Below are 25,660 nucleotides of genomic sequence, written 5' to 3' on the forward strand. Positions count from 1 at the left end.
AGTACTTTGTCTATTTTGTTTGTTTTTTTTCAAAGTACCAGCTTCTAGTCTTATTCATTAAATCAATAGTTCTATCCCTTTCAATTTTATTAATTTCTCCCTTAATTTTTAGGATTTCTAGTTTGGTTTTCTGCTGGGGTTTTTTTAATTTAATCGCTTCCAAGTTTTTTTATTTGCATTTCCAATTGATTGATTTCTGCTCTCCCTAGTTTGTTAATATATGCACTCAGGGATATGAATTTACCTCTGATTACTGCTTTGGCTGCATCCCAAAAGGTTTGAAAGGATGTCTCGCCGTTGTCATTTTCCTGGATGAAATTATTAATTGTTTCTGTGATTTCTTCTCTAACTAAACGATTTTGGAGTATCATATTGTTTAATTTCCAATTAATTTTTCATTTGGTTTTCCACATACTGTTACTGATCATTATTTTTATTGCCTTGTGATCTGAAAAGGCTGCATTTATTATTTCTGCTTTTCTGCATTTGTATGCCATGTTTCTTTGAACTAGTGTATGGTCAATCTTTGTGAATGTGCCATGTGGTGCTGAGAAGGTGTATTCCTTTTTGTCACTATTTATTTTCTCCATATGTCTATTAACTCTAATTTTTCTAAGGTTTCATTCACTTCTTTTAACTCTTTCTCATTTATTTTTTGATTTGATTTTTCTAAGTTTGATAATGGTTGGTTCAAATCTCCCACTAATATTGTTTTACTGTCTATTTCTTCCTTCAATTCTCCTAGTTTCTCCATTAGAAATTTGGGTGCTATATTATTTGGTGCATACATGTTGATTAGTGATATTTCCTCATTATCTAAAGTCCCTTTTAACAAAATATAATTACCTTCCCTATCTCTTTTAATCAGGTCTATTTTTGGTTTGGCTTTATCAGATATCATGATTGCCACTCCTGCCTTCTTTCTATCAGTTGAGGCCCAGAAGGTCTTATTCCATCCTTTAATTCTGACCTTGTGGGTGTCTACCCACCTCATGTGTGTTTCTTGAAGACAACTTATGGTAGGGTTTTGGATTCTAACCCCTTCTGCTATTCGTCTACGTTTTATGGGTGAGTTCATCCCATTCACATTCAAAGTTATGATTGTGACTTGTGAATTCTCTGGCATTTTGATATCCTTCCCTAATTCTAACCTTTCTTCTTTAGCTCTAACCTTTTAATCCAGTGATTTACTTTAAATCAGTCCCCCTTGTCTCCTCCCTTGATATGTTTCCCTTTCTAGCCCCTCCCTTTTTTCCCTCCCCCCTATTCCCCTTGGTTTTCCCTTCTCCCTACCCTTGTAGGGTAAGATAGAATTCAAGATCCCAATGGATCTGGATGTTTTTCCCTCTCAGAGTTGATTTCCCTGAGAGTAAGGTTTAAGTATAAACTCTCTTCCTCTCCTTCTTATAGTTTTCTTCCCTTCCCCTTCCCATGTGAATCTTTGTGTGAGAAAAATTATTCTATTTGACTTTTCTTTTCCCATATTTACACATTACATTTTCCATATATTAATATATATAGATTGATATAAATGTAGTCCTTATAGAAGAGAGTTTGAATAAAAGAAAAGATAACAATTTTCTCCTTTTCCTTTTCCATCATAATTACCTTTTCAGGTATTCCATGCTCTTTGTTTTTCGATATTGAACTTTCCACAGAGCTCTGGTCTTTTCTTTGCAAAAACTTGGAAATCTTCTATTTTGTTGAATGCCCATACTTTCCCTTGGAAGTATATAGTTAGTTTTGCTGGATAGCTGACTCTTGGTTGAAGACCCAGCTCTCTTGCCTTTCTGAAAATCATGTTCCATGCCTTAAGCTCATTCAGAGTGGAACTTGCAAGGTCTTGTGTGACCCTGATTGGCATTCCTTTAGGTCTAAATTGTCTTTTTCTGGCTTCTTGTAGGATTTTTTCTTTTGATTGAAAGCTTTGCAATTTGGCAATTACATTCCTGGGAGTTGTCTTTTGGGGATTTAGTGTAGAGGGTGTTCTGTGAGCTCTTTCGGTGGCTGTATTGCCCCCTTGTTCTAGAATCTCTGGGCAATTTTCTTTGATTATATCTTGCATTACTATGTCCAGTTTGTTGTTTGTTTCTGGATTTTCTGGTAGTCCAATTATTCTTAAATTATCTCTTCTTCCTCTATTTTCCAAGTCTGTCACCTTGTCAGTGAGATATTTTATGCTCTCTTCTAATCTTGATCTTTTGGCTTTGCTTTATTGATTCTTGCTCTTTTACCTGCTCGTTGTCTTCCAGTTGCCTAATTCTGACCTGTAAAGCCTGGTTTTCCTTTTCAGTTTGGTCAAACCGGTTTTGTAGTTGTGTGAAATTCTTTTGCATTAATTCCCACTTTTCCTGCCAGAAGGCTTCCATCTTTTTGATCATTTTCGATTCAAATTCTTCAAAAGTTTGTGGAGAGTTTCCATTTCCTTTGGAAGGTTTTGGTGCATTTGCTTGTGTTTCCTCTTCTATCTCCTCTGTATTTTGTATTTTTGCTCCATCAAATGTGTCCAAAGTTGCCCCCTTCTTGTTTTTCTTGTTGTTTTGAGGCTTTTTTGCTTCTTTGCTGTTTGCCATCTCTATCTGAGTGAGGGGGGGGCTGGCTCTTCTGTTATCTGTCTGGTGTTCAGGGGCTTTAGCCCCAGGCAAATTGTCTGTCTTCACCAGGAAGCCTGGAATTGCTGGTGTTTCAGTGTTACTACCCTCCTCAGTTCCCTCCTGATGCTTCTCTGTTTCCTTACTTTTATGTTCTGCGCCTGGCTTGACACTCTCAGATTTATTTCAATGCCTTTGCTGGCCAGAATAGCCTGCACTCTGAGGGGGGGGGGGGGGGGCGTGTCTTCCAGGAGCTCCAAGGGCTGGTGATAGGATTAACCTCAGACTGAGTATTCCCTGAGGCAGGGACCTTAGGTGAGACTCAGATGGAAGGATCTGGTCAGGGGGCTACAGGCTCCCTGCGCCTCTCTCTGTTTCCCTCCTGTCTGGGTGCCCCCGCAAATGGGTCAGGTTGTTTTCAGGATGTGGCCTTCAGAATAGCCGGCTCCCGAGGCCCTTTTGCCTGCTCTGAGGTTCCTGCTGCTACGTCTAATTCAGCGCTCTGGGTTGGGGGGGATGGGTCCTGGGACCTTCCTTTTTCCTACCCCTTAGATCCGAGTGATCTCAGATTCTGACTTTTGGGGGGCTGTACCTTTTGATCCAGGTCTAGGAGGAGTGTTCCTGGGGTCTATTCTGTTGTTTTGAATTTCGGTGCCCTAGGAGCATTCAGTTTGAGATCGGTAAGGAAGGGTTTCTGGAGCTCTGAACTTTAGCTTTCTCTAAGCTGCCATCTTGACCAGAAGTCTCTATTTTCATCTTCTATGAGATTAAGACTAAATTTATGGAGGTTTCCAGTTTCTTTTGACTTTCTCATTATGACAATTATTTACGTCTCTTAAAGTAGCAATGGAAATAGTGATAGTCCAGATTGAAATTGATTCTATTATGGAACATTGGGATTGGGCTCTTACAGGGTCTTATTTAAAGCATTGTAAATCACTATACCTACCAAATATTGAGAAGCCATAAATAAATGTTTCTTGAAACATTCATAGTATCTAAAGGGGTGAAGTGATATTAAATTGTAGGGTATTTTCTTTGGTAAATATGAATTTAATATATTATTTATTGATTAGATAGCCCATCAAAACTATTTAAAATGATGAAGGAATCACAGAGAGATAATGAATAAAATCTTACTTTATTGATAAAATGGGTCGGAAAAGGAAATACCATACTACTCCAGTATCTTTGTCAAGCAAATTCCAATGGGGTACCAGAGTCAGACACAACTGAAAAATGAATGAATGACAACTAGAAGTTAGACCTTTAGTGTAGTTTTAGGATACTATGTGCTAGCTTTAAAAAACTGGAGAAAAAACCCCTCTGCCTTAAAGTCTAAGTTCAAGGGAAGATGAGAATGCCCAAACAGAAAAATCAGTTCTGTCCTAAATTAAGAGGATAAATATCAAATAAGATTATATGTGATAGCTGCCAATTAAAGCCCTGAGTAAATATAACACAATAACCCTTAGAAACAAAATTTATACACTCCAATGGAAATCTGGATCTTGAACTAGAGTATAATTTCCATTTTGTTAAAGCATTGCAGTCATTCAAAGACAAAGCCAAAATTAGATATTCCTTAATTCTTGGTGAGATGGAAGGCTTTCTCAGCAAGGGAATACAGTTGGATTAGATGGATTCTGCTTTGGCAAATATATAACTTCCCACCAGGGAAGATGTTAAATGAAATACAGAAATTTTTTCAGGGTATAGTTATTTCTATATATTATAACATTAGATATACAAAGGGTGATATTCTAAAAGCTTTGATAAACCATTGATTTTTATATGAACATGATTTTAGAATTGATCTGGGTAATATGCCTGCTTGAACTAAGATATTAGAAAAGCTGATATTGCCACCTTATCATAAAGGAACAAGATACCTGAACTGGAGAGGGGTTAAGGGTAGAAGAGGCATTATAGGAGTAAAGGTTTATGACTAAGAGATAAAAAATAGTATAGTACTTTCCATTCTGGATCAGGAAACTGCATTTCAAACTTCTCAGTTTGTATGTCCAGTAGAAATCATAAACTCAACATGATGAAAACTGAACTTATCTTTCCTCTAAATTTTTCCACAACCCCAAATTTCCCTCCTACTGTCAAAGGTACCACCATCCTACCAGCCTCCCAGGATTATAACCTCGATTGTTATCCTCAACTCCTCACTATATTTCAAATTTTATATTTCCCACCTCTCATATCCAGTCTGTTGTCAGGCCTCTCAGTTTCACCTTTTCATCATCTCTTGAACATGGCCCCTTCTCTCTTCTGTGATACTGCCACCACCTTAGAGTAGAACCTCATTACTTCATGCTCCAAATGCTGAAATATCCTCCTGTTGTATCAGGTATTTTTGCCCACCAATCAATCCTTCATTCATCCACCTAAGCAAAACACAGGTTCAACTATGCCACTCCTCTTCTCAAACTCCAATATTCTTCTCATGTCTAGGATCAAATATACATTTCTAGGTTTGGTTTTGGAAGCCCTTCATAACCTGACCCAACATTCCCTTTCTAGTCTTCTTACACTCTTTTCCTCATTCTGTATACTTGAGTGATACTGAACTCCTTGCTGCTCTGCAAACAAAGCAATCCATCTCTTGGCAGTGGGTATTGTCCATCTCTTTCTGCTATTCTTGGACTGTTTCTCATCTCTGGCTGCCTTCACTTCTTTCAGTTCTCATCTAAAATCTCATCTTCTAGAGGAAGTCTTTCCCAGCTTCTCTTAATTCTAGTGCCTTCCCTCTCTTAATAATTATCTAGTGGATAAATTAGTGCCAGATTCTGAACTAGGAAGACCTGAGTTTAAATACAGTTTCAGATACTATGTAGGTAGCAATGTAACCCTGAATGTGTCACTTTACTTCTGCTCAGTAAACTGGGGATAAAATAGCACACGCCAGCCAGAATTATTTTGAGGAACTAAATGAGATAATTATGAAATGTTAAGCACTTTGCCTGGCATGTAGTAAGTTACATATATATATATATATGTATATGTAATCTTTAGCTCTTATTATTATTGATCTTATATGGAGCTAATTTGCATTTATTTACTTATTGTCACCCCCATCTTATTGTGAACAGAGAATATTTTTGGCCTCATTTTTAGTATTCCCAGAACTTAGCATAATGCCTGGGACATAGTAGGCACATAATAAATGATTATTGTCTGCCTGAATGTAATGAGACATGAGACCATTGTTCCCAGGAATTCCCTAACTTCCAATGTAAAAACAGAGAAAATAATTTTCAGAAGAGTGTGGGCATGATTTCTTTCTATCTTTCTTCAATTGTTACCTTCTGTCTTAGAATCTATATTAATTATTGGTTCCAAGGGAGAAGAACAGCAAGGACTAGGCAATTGGGCCTAAGTGACTTGCCCAGGGTCATACAGCTAGGAAGTATCTGAGGCCCAATTTGAACCCAGGGCCTCCCATCTCTGGGTCTAGAGCTCTGTCCTCTGAACCACCCAGTTTCCCCTGGGAATGTTTTCTAAGAAAGAAAGAAAGAAAAGATAGGAAGAAAAGAAGGAAACTTGGAAGTAACAAAGGGTGGAGGAGGGAAGAAAAAAGGCAAAGACAAGAAAAAGAAGAGAGGAAGGGATAGAGGAAAATGGGAATAGAGGAATGAAAGGAAGGAAGGAAGAGAGAAGGGGTGGGGAGAAGAAAAATAGAAGGGAGAAACAAAAAAGAAAAGGAAGAAAAAAGAAAGGAAAGGAAAAGAAAAATAAAAAGAGATATATCTGTAGGGGGAAGCTAGGTGTCTCAGTTGATAGCCAGGTCTAGAGATGGGGAGGACCTGGTTTCAAATCAGGTCTCAGACACTTCCTAGGTGTATGTCCCTGGGCAAATCACTTAATCCCATTCACCTAGATTACTCTTCTTCTGCCTTAGAACCAATACTTATTGATTCTAGGATAGGAGGTAAGGATTTAAAAAAAATAAATCTATTGCCTACAATTGGAAAAGTTTAAAAAATCTATCTATTTGAAAGGGAAGGGGAACTAGGGAGCCTTAAGTAACACCCAGAAAGTAAAGGATAGTAACTTTGACATTGCAGAAATTGAATTTAGAGTTTTAAAATATTTGATCCTTCTTTTCATTCCAGAAAACAGCTGGATGGATCAAATGCATTTAAGGGGAGGAATTCACTTGCTGCCTCTTTGTTGCAAATAAATTTTAATTCAGAAACATCTATTAAGCAATTATAGTAAGGAGAACAATGTTGGAAATCCTGGAGAAGATGACAGAGCTTAGATTACTAGGAAGTATCTATGCTCATGGAGTTGTGTGAGGATGAAACACAAACACCAATAGCTCTAACATAAAATATTATTGTGAGATAGATAGATAGATAGATAGATAGATAGATAGATAGATGCATCCTTACATTATATACCTGCTCTTGTTTGATGATTTTCAGTCATGTCTAAGTGTGACATTTTTTGTGTTTTGTTTTTATTTTTTTGGCAAAGATATGAGTAGTTTGCCATTTCCTTCTCAGTCTCATTTTAAAGGTGAGTAAACTGAGTCTAACAAGGTTAAAATGACTTGCCCAGGATCACACTAGTAGTGGTCTAGTAGTCACATACATACATTCATGGATAGATTCATAGAGTTACATATACATATATATAAACAAATAGATAAAAATATAAATATTTATTCAGCCAAAGTATTCGGTTAGAGATGAAAATATGAGGAAAAAATACGGCCCTTCCTCTCAAGAAGCTTAAATTAAAATGAGAGAAGATAACACATGAAATGGACTAGAAAGTGAAGGGATTAGAGTAAGGTAGAGGTGGTTGGGGAGGAAGAGGAAAAGTTCAGAGTCTGGAAAATAGGTGGAAGGGAAGTCACAATGGTTTAGGCACCCCATGAAATGATTGTCAGAACCAGGAACTCTCCTAAAAATTAATTAGTTGCTTCATTAGCTTTCAAAATTTGACTCAGAATAATATTATTAATATTAATTATTAATATTAACTTATTATACCTCTTCACCCCCACGCCATTCTCCAACTATAATGAATCTTGATTTTACTAGTTCTTCATCTTATAAGCCCTCTCTTTATTTGGAATGTGCTGTTTCTTCAACTTCTGTTTAAACCCTTTCTTCAAGTGCCATATCTTCCAGGAAGCCTTCACTGAATATCTTAGCTGAAAATATCACTTCTTGCTTCACATTTTCCTAAATATTTATTGTTATTAATTGAATTAATGGAGAGAAGTACAAAGAACAATGGTTCAAGGACTGATACAGGAATGTTGTTACTGAAGGAGGAATCATGCGTCATGAAGAAAATGATAATTATATTGGTTTTTGACTTGTAAGTGGATCTGCTTATTACTGAATGTCTCATAGAAAGTACCTACCATATCTCTGCAGTACTTAACAATGCATGTAATGAACAAAGTCTCAAACTGGACGCCAGAGCTGAATTTGACTACATGAGAAAAAAAATTTTAATGCTTCTCTTTCCACAGCTACTATTACAATTATTTTACATGTGACTCGTATAAATGAATTAAATCCAATTGGTAACATGCCAGCTTTTATATTCAGTGTACCTGAAAACAGTGCAGTGGATACCTTTATTGGGAGAGTTGCATTTACAGATACTGATTGGCCATTCAATAACCTAAAATATGCAATTGATGGAGGTAATCTGAGAACACCATCCAAATTTTACATCGAACCAAACACAGGTAATAACCTAGCACCATGAAATGTTTTTGTCTTTTATTAATAAAAAAGTGACAAAGAGCTTATAAAGCCCTCCTTATTGGTGGATAGAATTATGATTCTATCATAATTGATTCTAAATGTTCTCATTTTTGGCTTGGAAAGAAGATATGGGAGGATCTAGACTCTTTCTTATTCTGTGTGCATGAGATGCAGACATGAAAAATCAAGAATTCGGCTTCCCAATGAGGAAACTTTCATGCAAATAGTCATGAGGCACAGGTCACAATAACAAAAAGAGAACAATGTGTAACAATAGCTCCAAAGCTATCATTGCAGTCAAAATGACCTTATTTCAGATTTCTCCTTGTTATAATCTGGCTGGAAATTCAGTTGCTTAATTTCTCTGGATCTTGGGAGAATCTCTAAAACCATAAGTTGGAGAGTGGGTGCCACCAAAAGGAATAGTTTCCTATTCTACTGAAATCAGATCTGATCCCAAGTCCCATTATTAGCTTATTTTTCTATCATGTTCTTTTGTTTGCAAATCCTTTTATATTTAATTATATCACTTGATTCCTTAAAACATTATGGGGGGGGGGGATGTAGCTGGATAGCTCAGTGGATTAAGAGCCATGCCTAGAGAGTGGAAGTCCTAGGTTCAAATTTGGCCTCAGACACTTCCCAGATGTGTGACCCTGGGTAAGTCACTTGACCCCCATTGCCTAGCTCTTACCACTCTTCTGCCTTGGAGCCAATACACAGTATTGGCTCCAAGACAGAAGGTAAGGGTTGTTTTTTTTTTTAATTATAAAGATGATAATATAAGTATCAATATGCTAATTTTCATTTCCTATTTTTCTTGTTTCTTTGTCAACCTCAGATGGAGATTGAAATCCTTTGATAAGTGTATAACAGAAATTTTTGTGCTTTTCTTTTCAGGAATGATAAAACTGTTGGATTCATTAGACAGAGAGGTTCAAGCCCAATACAGGTTAGTAGTCAGAGTAACAGATAAGGACAATGACATTGAACCTGATCCACTGAGACAGAGAAGTAGTTCTGCTCTTGTGACCATCAATGTTCTGGTAAATATGAGACTATTTTCAAAAGTAATACTGTTTAGATTTTCTTAGTATTTATGAGAAAATTATATTGCCTTGTTTAAGAAATGTTGAAGATTTACTGGCCTAAGTTTAGAACTAAATTCAATTTGTGATGAGTCCTTCGATTTATGATCAGATTTTATGTGCTTTATATATTAAGTGTTTAAAGGGACTTATAGGTCATTTAGTACAACTGTTATCTGAACATAGTACATATAAAAGAAATGTTTTTAATTGTTATTTTTCCAGATTACATATAGATAAAAATTTAATAATTGTTTTCTGACACTTTTCAATCCATATTCTTTTCCCCCAAGCCTCTCTCCTTCCTAAGGCAGCAGGTACTATGGTATAGGTTGTACATGTGTATATAATATGTATTTCCATGTTAATTAAAAGGCACATTTTGCCTACATCAGAGAAAAATTAATATAGGAAATAAATTGGAAAATGGTATTCTTCAAAATGCATTGAGGCTCCATCTATTTCTACAAAAGATGTTTCTTGAACATCCTTATTATTCTCTGAGGGTGCTCTGTAATTTAATAATATTCTTCCTAAAATATGGTTTCCAGAAATTAAAATAAAATGCCAGATGTCCTACCAAGTATATTATCTGACATAGTCCTGAACAACCCAATCAATCAATCAATCTAATCAATCTCTCTGTGTGTGTGTGTATATATATATATATATACATATATATATATTTAAATAAATTTGTCTTTTACTTTCTAAATCATTCTCTTTTAATGGTAGATATTATATCTAGAGCCTGTACTGTTAAGCTACCTCATTTCCTTTCTCTGTTGAAGAATTTACTTTTTGCCAGCTGTGGACCCTTTTATCCTTGAATTATATTTTGCTAGTTTTTCTCTAGTAAAATATTGAAACCTCTTCATTGCTCTCTGATTGAACATCAGTTCTTTGTTTTTTTTTTTAATTTTTATTTAAAATATTTTCCAAGGTTACATGATTCATGATCTCCCCCCAAACTGCCCTGCTCTCTCCTCCCTGCTCCCAAAGCTGACAAGCAATACCAATAGGTTATACATGTATTATTGTTCAAAACCCATTTCCATTATATTCATATTTGCAGTAGAGTGATCCTTTAACACCAAAACCTTAGACATATCCCTATCATACTACATGATCAATCATATATTTTTCTAATGCATTTCTGGTTTCACAGTTCTTTCTCTAGATGTGGATAGTGTTTTTGCTCCTAAATTCCTCTGGATTGTCCTGGATCATTGCATTGATACTGGTAGAAAATTCCATTACATTCGATTGTGCCATAGTGTATAAGTCTCTGTGTATAAAGTTCTCCTGTTTCTGATCTTTTCATTCTGCATCACTTCCTGGAGGTCATTCCAATTCACATGGAATTCCTCTGTTTCTTTATTCCTTTTGGCACAATAATATTCCATCACCATCATATACCACAATTTATTCAGCCATTTCCTAATTGATGGGCACCCCCTCATTTTCCAATTTTTTGCTACCACAAAGAGCATGGCTATAAATATTTTTTGTACATGTCTTTTTCCTTATCATCTCTTTGGCATACATACCCAGCAGTGGTATGACTGGGTCAAAGTGTAGGCATTCTTTTAAAGTCCTTTGCCCATAGTTCCAGATTGCCCTCCAGAATGGTTGGACCAATTCACAACTTCACCAACAGTGTATTAGTGTTCCAATTTTGTCACATCCCCTCCAACATTTATCACTTTCCTTTGTTGTCATATTGGCCAATCTGCTTGCTAGGTATGAGGTGGCGCCTCAGAGTTATTTTAATTTTCACTTATCTAATCAGGAGGTATTTAGAACACTTTTTCATGTGCTTATTGATAGTTTTGATCTCATCCTGTGAAAACTGTCTATTTATGTCCCTTAACCATTTGTTGATTGGGAATGACTTGATTTTTTTTTTTCATAGATTTGACTTAGTTCCTTATATATTTGAGAAATTAAACCTTTTTCAGGGAGGTTTTTTTAATAAAAAATTACTCCCAGTTTGTTGCTTTCTTCTTATTTTGGTTGCATTGGTTTTGTTTGTACAAAATCTTTTTTAATTTGATATAATCAAAGTCATTTATTTTGTATTTTGCAATGTTCTCTATCTCTTGCTTGGTCTTAGATTCCTTCCTTTCCTACATATTTGATAGGTATACTAATCTCTGTTCACCTAATTTATGATTTCACTTTTTATATTTAAGGCATTTACCCATTTTGAATTTATCTTGGTGTAGGGTATAAGATGTTGATCTAAACTTAATTTTCTCCATGCTATTTTCCAATTTTTCCATCAGTTTTGTCAAAAAGTGAGTTCTTGTCCCAAAAGCTAGGATCTTTATGTTTACCAAACATTAGCTAACTGAAATAATTTATCCCTAGTCTATTTCATTGATTCACCCTTCTGTCTCTTAGCCAGTACCATACTATTTTGATGACCACTGCTTTGTAGAACAATTTTAGATCTGGTACTGCTAGGCTGACATCCTTCACATCCTTTTCATTATTTCCCTTGATATTCTTGATCTTTTGTTCTTCCAGATGAACTTTGTTATAGTTTTTTTTCTAATTCTATGAAAAAAGTTTTTTTGGTAGTTTGATAGGTATGGCACTGAATAAGTAGATTAATTTGGGTAGAATTGTCATTTTTATTATATTAGCTCATCCTACCCCAGAGAAATTAACAGTTTCCCCATATTTTAGATCTAGTTTTGATTGTGTGAAGTGTTTGGTAGTTGTGTTCATATAATTCTGTGCTTTTCTTGGCATATAGATTCCTAAATATTTTATATTGTCTAGAGTGATTTTAAATGGAGTTTCTCTTTCTAATGTCTGCTGATGATTTATGTGGGTTTATTTTGCACCCTGTAGCTTTACTAAAGTTAATTATTCCCACAAGCTTTTTAGTTGATTTTCTGAGGTTCTTTAAGTATACCTTCATATCATATGAAAAAAGTGATAATTTAGTCTCCTCATTGCCTACTTTAATCCCTTCAATTTCTTTTTCTTCTCTAAATGCTACTGCTAGCATTTCTAGTACAATAATGAAATAAAAACATGAGAGTGGACATCCTTGCTTTACTCCTAATCATATCGGGAAGGCTTCTAACTTGTCCTAATTGCAGATGATACTTGCTGATGGTTTTAAATATATATTTATTATTTTGAAGAATAACCATTCTATTCCTATATTTTCTAGTATTTTTAATAGGAATGGGTGTTGTATTGTGTCAAAGGCTTTTTCTGCATCATATAAATATTCATCATATGTATCATATCATATTATATCATCATATACATCATGTTAACATAATCAGTTTACTTTTCCACTCTCATTTTGAGTAAATTTCTTTTGTCTTCTCTACTACTGATAGTAATTTTTGAGAATTATAGAAATCCTCTTTCCATGTAGACATATAAACATTTTTACCATAATTAACCCTTAATACATTTTCTCTTTATTATTTACCTTCCTGTCTGGGCTTCTGCTATGTCTCATATTTGGTTTCCAAATTTTTTGTTTAGGTCTAGCTTATTCCTCTAGAATGCTTGGAAATCTTCTATCTTATTAAGTTACCATTTTTTTCCTCTTAAAAGAATATACTAAATTTTGCTGGATAGGTAACTCTGGGTTTTAAACTCTAATCTTTCTCCTTTCTGAATATCATATTCTATGCCTACCGATCCTTTAATGTAGAAGCCACTAGGTCCTGATTGATCCTGATTGTAGCTTCATGATATTTGAATGGCTTATTTCTGGCTGCTTGAAGTATTTTTTTCTTGGCTTGGTGGCTCTTGAATTGAGCTATTACATTCCTGGAAGTTGTCAATTGAGGACTCTTTTCTGGAGGCAATCTGTGAATTCCTTTAATTTCAATTTTATTTTCTCAATCAAGAATCTCTGGAAAGTGATCTTTGATAATTTCTTGTAATATGATATCCAAGGTTTTTTCTTCAACATGTCTTACAGGTAATCCAATAATTCTCAGATTGTCTCTCTCCTCTTTGGTCTTTTTTCTAGGTCAGTTGTTTTTCAATAAGATATTTCATGTTTACCTTTTTTTCATTCCTTTGATTCTGCTCTCTTGTTTCTTGATTTCTCATGAAATCATGAGTTTCAAGTTAGTCAATTATTTATTGAGTCAGTTAAAACATTATTCCTTGGTTAAAAGAATCATATTCTTTCCCTCCCTCCCCTCTCCCACCCTTCCCATAGCTGACACACAATTCCACTGGGTATTACGTGTGTCTTTGATCAAAACCTATTTCCATGTTGTTGGTGTTTGCATTAGGATATTCATTTAGAGGCTACATCTCCAACTATATCCCTTCGATCCATGTAATCAAGTAGTGTTTCTACTCCCACAGTTTTTCCTCTGAATGTAGATAGTGTTCTTTCTCCTAGATCCTTCCAAGTTGCTCAGGATCACTTCATTGAGACTAATGGAGAAGTTCATTACATTTGATTGTACCACAGTCTCTGTGTATAATGTTTTCCTGGTTCTGCTCCTTTTACTCTGTATCAATCCATGGAGGTCATTTCAGTTCCCGTGGAATTCCTCCAGTTTATTATTCCTTTGAGCACAATAGTATTCCATCACCAACATATACCACAATTTGTTCAGCCTTTCCCCAGTTGAAGGGCATCACCTCATTTTCCAATTTTTTGCTACCACAAAGATGGTTTCTGGATCTTGAGGAAGCAGGTTCTCTGTCTCAGGCTCTGACAGTTTTTATCACTGACAGTTGGGATCAAGAAAAACAGATTTAAGGAGTTCATTGATGATGAATGTTTATTTATTAGTATATGTAGGTAGGTAGTGAATAAATTTATAGGTAAAAAAGGTTAGATTAGGCCAAGCCAAGAAGAAGATAGAGCAGTTGTTTTTTTATTTTAGAAATTTTATTTAGGATTAGGAATTTAGGTATAGTAATAAGATATTAGAGTAATAATTCCTCTTTCCTCCTTTATATTTTCTATCTGTACTTCTCAAGTTAAATTGTGTTTTATCAAACTGTTCTCACTTTTGTCAAACCCATACCAATTAACCATTAGAATCATTGGCTCATTTTATCTCTGTAATTATAGGTAGGCTCTGTTTTCTGTGAAGTTGGGTTGTCCTCTTAAACTTCAGTCCTTCCTTGATGTTATCTATGACTTATTTTCTGGGTTGTTACTAGTTTACCAGATGGTCTGAAGACTGAGAGCTCTGAGAAGCCCTTCCCACTGCTGATTCAATTGACCCTTGAGATGCTGATAGCTTAAAGATTTTCCTAGGGCTTAGTGTAAGCTTTTGATCTCAGTTTGAACCTGATTGTTAGGTGCTGATCAGATTCTAGCCCCAGTCTTAGGCTTGTTTTTTTTTTTGGTTTCAAGTTGTTCTTGATTCAATTAGGGCCATCCTTGATTGCCTTATCTTGGAGCTCTATCCTTAGTTTTGGGCAAAAAGATGCCAGGGAGGCTTCCCCTGAGAACTGTGTCCTCACTCCAAGGCCAGACTGAGATTCCTGGCTTTACTCTGGGTCCATGTGGATTGGTTCCCTTCAGTCCATATTGCCTTGGATTGGGATTCTGGACTTCTTCACAGGTTTGCAATTTCAAGGGGTGTTAGTTGACTTGGATCTCTATTTTCTCGGCATGATCTTAGGGTCTCACTTAGCTTAGACCTTTTAGAGCAGATGTGTGGGGAGGTGGGTTGGTGTGTTTTGCTCTTGGCTTACTCTTCACTCACTGCTATGCCTTCTGCTGGCTCTGCTCCCCTCTCACCTCAGTTCCCCACATGGTCTCTACCTACTTTGGGGGTTTTTCTTTCTCTGAAGGTTGTTTCCCTCTGTCTTTTTTTTTTTGGTTCTTTCACTCCTGTATTCCTTTTGTGGCAATATTTTACTCTTGGCCAGAGAGGATTTTCATGGTGAAATGGTCCACTGCTGCCCTAGTTACTCCTCCATCTTGGTTCCCAATGTCAGTTCTTTGGAAATGATGGTAGTCTGTGTTAGCAGATTAAAGAAATTTTCGTATATTTTCTGGATGAATGGCTATTTAGTCACACTTTACCCATTTTGCACGTGTCAAATTAATGCTTTTGAATATAAGTACAAGACAACATTTATCTCATTAAATATCATTATATTGGATTCAACCCAATTGTTATATGCTATTCAGTTCTTTTTGTATCCCTATTGTCTAACCCATTAGCTATACCATCAATTTATTCAAGTCATTGATTATGATTTTTTAAAAAGTATACGGCTTACTTGAAACCCTCTACTAGAGATTTCCCAAGTTGATATCATACCATTAGCCACTATTCTTTGGGTTTGCCATTCAAACAGTTCTGAACCAATCTAACTCTACTTGATTAGTCCATGGTTCTTCTTATTCACAAAAGTAAAATGAGAGGTCTCATTAAATAGTTTTGCCAAAGTCTAAGTAATTCCAATAATTGACCTGATCTAAAAGTTTAGGCCAATGTCAATAAAACGAGGTAGTTATATACCATATATTTGAAGCTGGAAGTTTAGAAGGTAACTAGTCCAACCCCTTCATTTCATATTTGAGAAAAGTGAGACTCGGAGAAGTTAAAGGAATTCACTTAAGGCCAAAGTTAGATTGTGTAAGGATGATATTGGAAAATAAGTATTGTTTTATTAGTTTAGAGGTAAGAAGTAAAGTGTGGCTGCTTGAGAAAGATCTGGAGTTTGGAGCAGAGCTGAGGGAGAATGTTGATTTCAGATGTGACAGTTATAGTTTTTCTACGTCAATTACTCTCTCTGGCAGTTGGTAGAGACACATACTCAGGGACTCTCTCTCAGGGCTGGAGGAGGTAATATCTTTGCCTCTCTCTCTGTCTGAGGGAAAAATCTGAAGGTGCTCAGTGATTTCCTTTCCCAATTTAGTAAACATTTTTGAATATCTATAGTGGTTTTATAGATTGTTTAATTCTGAGAAGACCAAAGAAAAACCTGGTATTTGGTTTGGTTCTTGTTGAGACTCAACCAGCTAGACTTTGCTATTTTATAATTTGAAAGTAAAGTTAAGATTTATAAGGATAACAGCGGTAGTTTTTATTTAGATAGTATAAATTTGGGTTAGTCAGATCAGGGAGGATTAGTGTAGCCTGTGAAACACAGGAGAAGCGGTTCCTTGTAGAACCTGGGAGTTTATTTGGGTGGATTTAGAATACCAGAAATAGAAATCATTTATTTATCTTTATATATTTCAATAAACATTGTATTTTTATAATGAGTCTCTTCAGTGCCCTTGTGCCTGGCCCTGAAGGGAAGTTCATATTTGAGCTTCACTTCACTACTGAGGATACTTTTGATTACATCTATCAAAAGTATCCAGTTTTTAACCTATATTGGAACAGTTTTTCCATCTAAATATTTTATTTTTATAACTTGCCAACTTATTTTTCCACTTGAGAAGTAAGAGTTGAACTCAGGCCTTTAGACTTCAGATTCTGTGTTTATGTTATTGTCAATGCTGCCTTTTAATCATCTTTTTTTATGAAACTCTTTGTAATCACAATTTATTTTTCTACATCTTAATAATTCCTTAACAAGAGTATTCTAGTGTTTTACAATGAATCAAAGTAAAGTTCACTGATCTAGATTGCCCATTATCTGTTTGTTTTTTTTAAGCTTGAGTGTTCTGTGCCCTTTTCCAATGTTTCAGGCAGATCAAAAACTTGTACTTTCTGTGCCTAAGGCAAGCCATGCAAAACACTCATGGGACGAATAAAATAAAATTTACTCTCAAATAACTTTTTAAAGAAAAATTAATCTGTGTATGTTTCTGCATGTGTGTTCATGTGTGCATGCATGTGCATGTGTGTTTATAGGGGAGAAGGTCCTTTAATGTCACCTTTGGACAGGAACAGAGATCAACAGGAGACAACATATATTTTCTATTGTTTTTCTATTTTGTGATTTAATTGTTTTACTCCAAACTCAGGGAATAATACTAGTCAGATAATGACTTCTGTTAACAGAAATATAAAACCACAGAAGTTATTCATTGCCAGTGCATATATGGTGAACACTTGCATATGTGTCCTTTGTGAACTGAAGTCCTCATCACTCCACAAAATGACTCAGTATTACAACCCCCCACTATAGCCGGATCATGTCTGGAAAACACAAGGAACCAGTCCAACAAAATTCTGTGGAGAGAAATTGAATAAGGTAACTTGAGTGGTTTAGACAGTGACTCAGAGTAGGCCTTTTTGTTCAGACTCATCAGCCTGCTATCCTTACAAAATAATTTTTAAAAATACACTCAAAGGGGGATTTATGTTACTTTTAGAGTAAAAGCAACTGAGTAATGGTTATATTATAAATTTTAGTATGTGCCTTCTCTTCCATTTAAATAGATTTATACACTCTTAACTTAAATGTTTGTGTATGGAACGAAACACTTTCATAGTAGAAACAAAAGAAAAAAAAGAAAAAAGGAACCTTTCCTCCTTCCACAAGGCTTTTAAGGATTGCTTGTTTTATTTTTGTTTTTGTCTTAAAATGGTATAGAATTTGCTTTTTTTTTTTTGTGAGGTGAGAGCAAAAATTTGGTTTTTGTTCCTGTGAACTCTGTATAGTTCTTTGATTAGTTCTTAAGGAAACTAGTGTAGAGATCTCTCTTTTTTTCAGAAACTATGTTAGTTGATGCGAATTAGTCTTGTTGCTGTTATACCATTAATCAACCAAGCTGAACAGTGTTTGCAAACATTTTGAACTGAAGTTCACATTGTGATAAATGTATATTTTTAGAAGAGATTTTTAAAATACATTTTGTTTTATAGGTAAAGGCAGTTTAAAAATAGCATGTATTTCACTATCTGGAGTAAAATGAATGTTTTTTTGAAAATGTGAGTCATAATTATAGAAGTGGATTATGAATATTTGGATAGGATAATTTTATTGTTTATTTTATACTGTAACTCCTTAGCTTTAAAGGACTTAGGCCCTCAAAGGTTTTCTGTAGCTTCTTTATATAAATGACTTCACCTAAATTATGGACTGCTATAAAGGTATTTTCTAAAATAATGAGAACAGCATTTTCTAATTTAGAGTACTTCCCTCAAATTATTTTTTTTCTTGTGCTCTGTGGAACCCCTACTGTATTTTATTCCCTTTCATCCTTTCAATCTTCCCTTTATGCTCCTATCCCCTAAAAACTGTCTCCCCCATTTGTGCTCCCTTCTCCAAAGGTGGCCTATTTATTTTAGAAACTGGAGGAAGAACGTCTTACCCTTTGGTTGGTCATTCCCCAATACTCTCTCTGATGCCATTTCTCAGAATCTTCTTTGAAATTCACATTATTTGTTCATAAAATCCAAAGGGTATTGTTGATGTCATCCAGTAATCTTTATGTAATTTTCTTATTTTCATTAATGATATTTAGATATTTGAACTTGATACTTCCAATATTCATTTCCTGAAAAATTTCACTCTAGGATCTTTTAAAAAATATTTGTCCTTTTTGTCTATTCCCAAGTTGTTGAATCTATGCACAAAGTCCTGAAACCATTCTAATGGATCCAAGAATATTGCAGGCAGACTGACTTATTACCAGGGAGGGGTGACCAGAGTTTGGCACAGTATGCTGAAATCTAGAGGGCATTTTAACTTTTCTAACAGATATCCATCCTACCATTTCTACACTACATGTTCCTCCTATGATCCAAAATCATGTCCCTTTTTCTCCCTTCCAAATATACAACATGACACTATGACACTACTCCTCTCATACATTTTCAATTAATCCTAGAGTTTTGGGCACATAGTAGGTATTTAATAAAGCGTGTTAGATTGTCACTATGAGAAAATCATGTAACCTCCCATTGTCTCAGTTTTCTCTTCCATATAGCTAACCTAATCATGAGTGAGGAATAATGAAATGCTTCCATGACACAGCAAATATATTGGCAGTCATGGGTTAAAAGTATGATCTTGAGGCCTTTCCATAGTCCAAAAGAAATTCTCTTGATTACCTACAACCTCTTTTTCTCCTGTCAAGGGCTTTTTTATGGAATGGAATACTTTTTGCAATATACATCTCTCCACTGAGCTCTCACCACTGCATAGCCTTCTCTAATTTACTCCCCTGTATTGTGTGTTTTTGAAAGCCTTTTTTTCTGAAGTCATCTTAACTTCATGCATTTCCCATCTCTCTTAACAAATGATCTTGACTTCTGCTTTTCTGAGAAAATTGATTTCATCTATCATGAGCTTTCTCATTTATCCTCTACATTTCCAAAGCTCCCTTTTATCCTCTTCTTTTTTGTTCCAATTTCAGGAAATGATGACCCTTTCTCCTTGCTAAATCTAATTCTTCACTGAAACTCTTGAACCTTTCCTTTGGGAGCTTTTTTCATTGTTCATTCCCTTTGTATTTTTCATCTTGAATCTCCTTTTAAGGGCCCTATCTCTTCTGCCATGAAGTATGCTTAATTCTGCAATATCCAAAAACTTAAAAAGAACTTTCAAAAAAAAGTTTCCTTTAGTTAGCTGAAGTTATCATTAAAATTAGCCTTCTGTGACTCTCTTCCTTTTTACTCCTAAATTTCTAGACATAATAATATATAGCTAACATTTTAAAATAAAGCAAGGAACAAATGATGCTCTTGTAGAAGCAACCATTTTGCTGAAAATTGAAAACTATCTCTCACTGGATCCTCAGAATTTCAAGCAACTAATGGTATCTTAAGTCCATGATCACGGGTCCCCACCTAGATTTTGTGAATTAGAGGAGGAAAATGGAAATTATTATCTTACAAGTGAAAACCCAGCTGAATGTGGCAGTTTCTGGACATTTACTTAGTATTCTTTTCCCCAAGTAACTGCAAAGTGACTATCTTTGGCAGAACAACTAGTGGATTATGCTTAGGATTTCAACAGTCATGATTACAATGATGTAAGCCAAGCTTTTGAGTGTATCCTGGGCAAAGGCACATAGTGTAGTCAAGCAAAAATGGCCCATTCACATTCCAAAGAGAGGAGGCCAATGCTTTTGTCAGAGATGTGGCCAGAATAATATTTCATGCCTGAGACTGTGGCATACCCTCATCCTGTTAGCTTTGCTTTTGAAGTAATAGTTGTCTTTTTGAGCCAAAGAAAAAGAAAATATTCAAACTTTAATTGTGATAAGAGTACAGGCAAAATGAACTTCACTGGAGCTTGCTATGGGGTACAGAAAAGAAATTGGAACACTGTACCATGAAAAACTCTCAGAGTATATCCTAATGGATATAGCCTTTCTTACTGAGTGTGAAAATATGTGTGGCTTTGCTGACTATGCATTTTATTCATCCAATTGATGTGAATTTGAATCCATATGGAGTGTCACAGATAAAAAAAAAACTGAAGACATAATATGCTTAGTACAAAATTATATAAAAAAAACTAAATGCATCTACCTAAATGCATCTTCCCATTTTAAAATAAAATCAATCTAGGAATTTATCCAAGAATAATTTTTTCTTATTTTAGTGAGAACCCCAACAAGAAGGAAACAAACTCTTGAAAAAAGGCATGAATTTGCATTCCTGGTTTTCAAGCAGTAGAGACTATAATCAAATATATGATAGAATGACTTTAGGTCAATCAAGACATAATAAAAGCATCACTAAAAAACTATGAGATATCTTTATAGCAATGATAGTAATTTTTAATTAATTTGATAGCAAAATTATCTTTGAAAAGAAAATAAACATTTAAATACTTGAAATGAAAACTTATGTCCCTATAAGTATGTATAGATTTCAATTTGAGGTACTTTTATTTTAAAATATATGCCATTGATATATTTTGTTTTATATCACCTATGTTTTACTATCCCCTACCCTACATTTCCCAGAAAAACATCACCCAAAAAGAAGTATAAAAAGGAGGTGGGGTGAGAGGAAGTATGAAAAAATAAGCTAATATATTATATGTAGCTAAGATCATATTTAGAAGACTGAAATTATATAGATGAGATAGTATTAAAATATTTGTTAAATAAAATATTTCAGCAAATTGTATACCCCTTTATTTTATTTGTGTTTTACTTTTTATTTTTTTTAAACCCTTAACTTTCACTTTAGAATCCATACTATGTATTGGAGTCTTAGGTCTAGGCAATGGGGTCTAAGTGACTTGCCCAGGGTCCCACAGCTAGGAAGTATCTGAGATCAGATTTGAACCTTAGACTTCCCTTCTCTAGACGTGGCTCTCAATCCACTGAGCTACCCAGATGCCCCAATGTATACACTTTTAATTTGGAGAATGTCATGTAATTTAGAAAAAAATGATACTTGGATCAAATTGGGACAATTGGTGACTGAATCATTGAATCTTTGAGCAAGATATATGATATTTCACTCTGCTTTTGAGGTTGTGAAATAGAGTAAATTGAAGTGACATATGAAAGTTTTTAAATTCATATATATATATATATATATATATATGTTCAAAGCTAGAATACCAATTTCCTCATTACTTTTATGCCTTTACATATAAATGAACAAAATGAAGTCATTTCATAATTTTAAAAGCATTAGTTACTACTAACTTCCTCAACATTGACTCATCTTATATTTTAATCTCTGACTTTAATAACTGAATGGAAGGTGCCTTCTCTAGGAGTGCTATTAACTCTTTTTTAAAATTTGAGGACCTTTCCTCAATCTTATTTCTCCTTGATCTTTCTGTAACATTTAAGATTGCCCACTTAACAGATATCTTGAGGATTCTCTCCTCTTTTAATGTATCTAGAACTTTTTTTTTCTTGATTCATCTCCTACACATCAAGCTTTTTCTTTTTAGTCTCTTTACTATTTATTCCTTTGGACTCATCTCTTCATATTGAAATGAGGGAAACTTGGATTCATTTTTTTAAACCTTTACCTTCTGACTTGATATAAATATTGTGCATTTATTCCAAGGCAGAAGAGAGGTAAGGGCTAGGAAATGGGAGTTTAGTGACTTGCCCAGGGTCACACAGCTAGGAAGTGTCTGAGGCCAGATTTGAACACAGGACCTCCTATCTCTAGGACTGGCTCTCAATCCACTGAGCTTCCCAGCTGCCCCCAGAGATTCAACTTTCTGCAGGAATTGTTGATTAGGGAAACCAAAGAACTTATTGAGCCCTTCCTGCACTTTTGTCTCAGCTGTCCTGTCCCATCTGGCTTAGGGGACTAAGTTTCCAACAGCCATGGTGGAGCATAGTTATATTTGACACCAGCCATATCCTGCAGTGAATTTTCACTTTGACTTTCCAGCATTCCTCTGATCTCTAAACTCTTTCCTTCCAAACTAGAGCCAAATATATACAAGTTTGCTTGACCATAGTGCATGTGCTGGCAAAGACAGTTGGACCCCTCTGGCTCCTAGAGTCAACTCTCCCAATGGAGTCCTCTGCAACTTCGCTAACTTGTTAATTTGACAACCATCTTATATGACTCAGTTCCTATTCCCTCCCACTCATATGTTCATTTTCATCTAATCTATTAGGAGAGTTTCTCAGTCTTTCAAAGATGGCAATAAAATGTACTATCTGTTTTGCTCTACATTTCCTAGTTCATGTAGCTAGGCTTTGAGAAGCTTCTTCAACACAGAGGAAATGTTATGTGCAATCCCAAACTACAGTTTGGTTATATTCCATATAATTCCATATAAGTGGAATAATTCCAAATAAGTGCTTTTTGTTCATATCTTATTAGGTAAAATATATTTGTGGCCAAGAGTACATTATTCCTATTTCAAATTATGATAAAATAATTTAAAACACTCTCAGGTGCTACATTTTAAAATCTATATATTCACTTCTCCTTCAAGCCCCCATTACACAAATCTTGTCATATCAAAATCTTTGAATGGTACTGCATTTTTCTATGGGAAGATTTACAAAGTACTCATCTGGACAATCCCAATCCCAAAATTCATTAGAATAATTAAAATATATATCTAATAAAACCATTTCATTCTTTAGGTGCTCTCGTCATATTAGACTGGTATTTGTTCTTTGGTTTTATTTGTTCTTTTTCCTGACTCTTGGTATTTGTTTAGGCTGTTTATAAGGTTTTGGAGGAATACCAAATGGTGATTCTTCCCCTAACTAAATTTACAGTTTCAATTGAAAAGAGAGGACTAAATTATAAGAAGCAGTGAACATGCCTAAAAGGTTTTGAATTGCATTGTGCAAAGGATAGGGAGATCAAGGAGAGTTGAACTAGGCAAGAATAAAATGTCTCCTTGTAAATGAAAATACTCTTTGATCATTGTAATCATGGAGTACCAAAGACAAGTATACAATGGGAATATTTTGATTTTACAGCCTTCCATAATGTGATGAACTTGTTTTGGGGAGTTGGGAAGACAAGAGTCTTTAAATGGCAGTCTTAGGTTAACCTTTCTTGACCTTGAGGCATAATCCTTGAGTGATCTCTTGTTGTTTACAACAGCAATCAGATAAAAATGGAAATCAAAGCAAAGGTAAAAAACTTATTTCTAACCTAATAAATTTTCATCTATGGTCATACACATTAGTAAATTTCATGACAGAATTAGGGGTGTTTGTCCTTTCTGCGGAATATTGTTCCATTATCAATTACTGATAACAAATTTAAGATTTTGGACAATTTTAATAATTAGCGTTCTTGTTGAAAATGTATTAAAGTATTAAAGTATAGAAGATCATAAAAAGTACATCATGACTGCAAAATTACATAAAATTGGGAATTCTGTGTAATTATTATTATTTATTAAGAGATATTTTATTCTACTATTTACTTAGGGAGTAACCATTTTTGGGGATTGATGTCTACAATTTGTCCTTTTTCATGTTTTTATTGGGACATTGTTGTATTCTAGGTGATGAAGAAATGTTCAACAACAGTTCTAAATATGATTTTAGTAAACTCATAGATATTTCAGTTACTTCCTAGGACATGTCAAATAGAATATATGGGATTCCATATCTAGTTTTTACTACAGTAAGGAAATAAAATAAGCATCTATACCATATTTGCTTCTTTAGCAATTTAGAATTCACTTTACTATTTCATTTGAACACACCCCAAGGCAGGGTTAGCCATATATGTACACTTATGTCAGTCATCATTTCATATATATATAAGATCTGACTTCTTTACAATAGTTAAAATATTTCAACTTCAAATCTCTATTCAGTAAGGAATTTTAAAAATCATACTAAGTTCTAGGAAATATTTTAGGAATCAAAGATAGAATAAAACCAAAGAAGGCATTGCCTTTAATAAGCTTTTGTTCTATTGGGGAAGGAGGAAAGCAATAAAACATTTATTCAAAGTAATTGCAAAATAATTTCCCAAGGGGAGAGAACTAGGAATAGGGAGAAATTGGGGAAGAAGGATGAGAAGAAAATTAAGATAATCCTAGACAAGGATATAGCACTTGAGTTTAAAGAGGCTACAAATTCTATGAGGGAGAAAAAAGGAAGAAGTGACAAACTCTTAATAACTAAATGTAAGAAAGGAGTAATCCACACCTCAAGCACAATTCATTTAACTACCATGATGCTCTACGCTCAAATATACTTATCAGGTTAGAATACTTCTATGATTATATTATTGAATCAAGTAAATAATGACATGAAAATAGGTGAAAAAAATTAAGTAATTAAATTGTAACAGTGAATCAAAGATTATCTACTAGGTGCAAAAACCCCTAGTTATTCAGTATGGAAGGAGGGAAGTGATTCATAGATTGGATGTATTCATATTAAGAAACATATTATTTTTGTTGTCAAAAGAACTAAGCTTATCTTTGAGCCTATAACTATTAGAGAAAGAGAGTCCAGCAGGACCATTCTATCAATAGCTTCACAGAGAAATTAAGACATTGGGATTCATTCCTCTCACCAGGTCAGCATGGTACCATAAAGATTTGTTATCTATTTTATCTATTTATCTATTTATTTGCATTTTAACTAAATGTAGTACTTATGACTTTACATTTATATGCTGGAATTTTTAAGATAGCCTCAGGTAACTAAGGTAAAATAAATACCCAGGATGCTTGATATGGTACTTAAAGAAATGGAGTAACCTCTCTGGGTCACTGGACTATTTTTTTGTATATTAAAATGGGCTCTCGTTAGATGAAACATTCATTGATTCAGTTGAGACTATTCAATATAATTAAATAAGTAATTTAAATGATTTTGTGATAGTGCTCTCTCCTGGCTCTTCCCCTTCCTGAGTGACCTTCTCAGTCATTTACTCCT

The 25,660-nt window shown here is 34.6% G+C and overlaps 1 protein-coding gene across 1 annotated transcript in view; it reads left to right on the forward strand.

Moving 5' to 3' along the window:
• The window catches only part of LOC103100696 (protocadherin Fat 4), a 166,332-nt gene that overhangs the window by 114,316 nt on the left and 26,356 nt on the right, over window positions 1-25,660 (forward strand). The window contains exons 16-17 of the mRNA XM_007504022.3: window positions 8,095-8,316; window positions 9,236-9,381. Coding sequence (XP_007504084.2) covers window positions 8,095-8,316; window positions 9,236-9,381 — 368 coding nt within the window. The remainder of the gene's footprint in view (window positions 1-8,094; window positions 8,317-9,235; window positions 9,382-25,660) is intronic.

The sequence above is a fragment of the Monodelphis domestica genome, chromosome 5 (assembly GCF_027887165.1).
Source record: "Monodelphis domestica isolate mMonDom1 chromosome 5, mMonDom1.pri, whole genome shotgun sequence".
In the NCBI taxonomy this organism is placed as follows: domain Eukaryota; kingdom Metazoa; phylum Chordata; class Mammalia; order Didelphimorphia; family Didelphidae; genus Monodelphis; species Monodelphis domestica.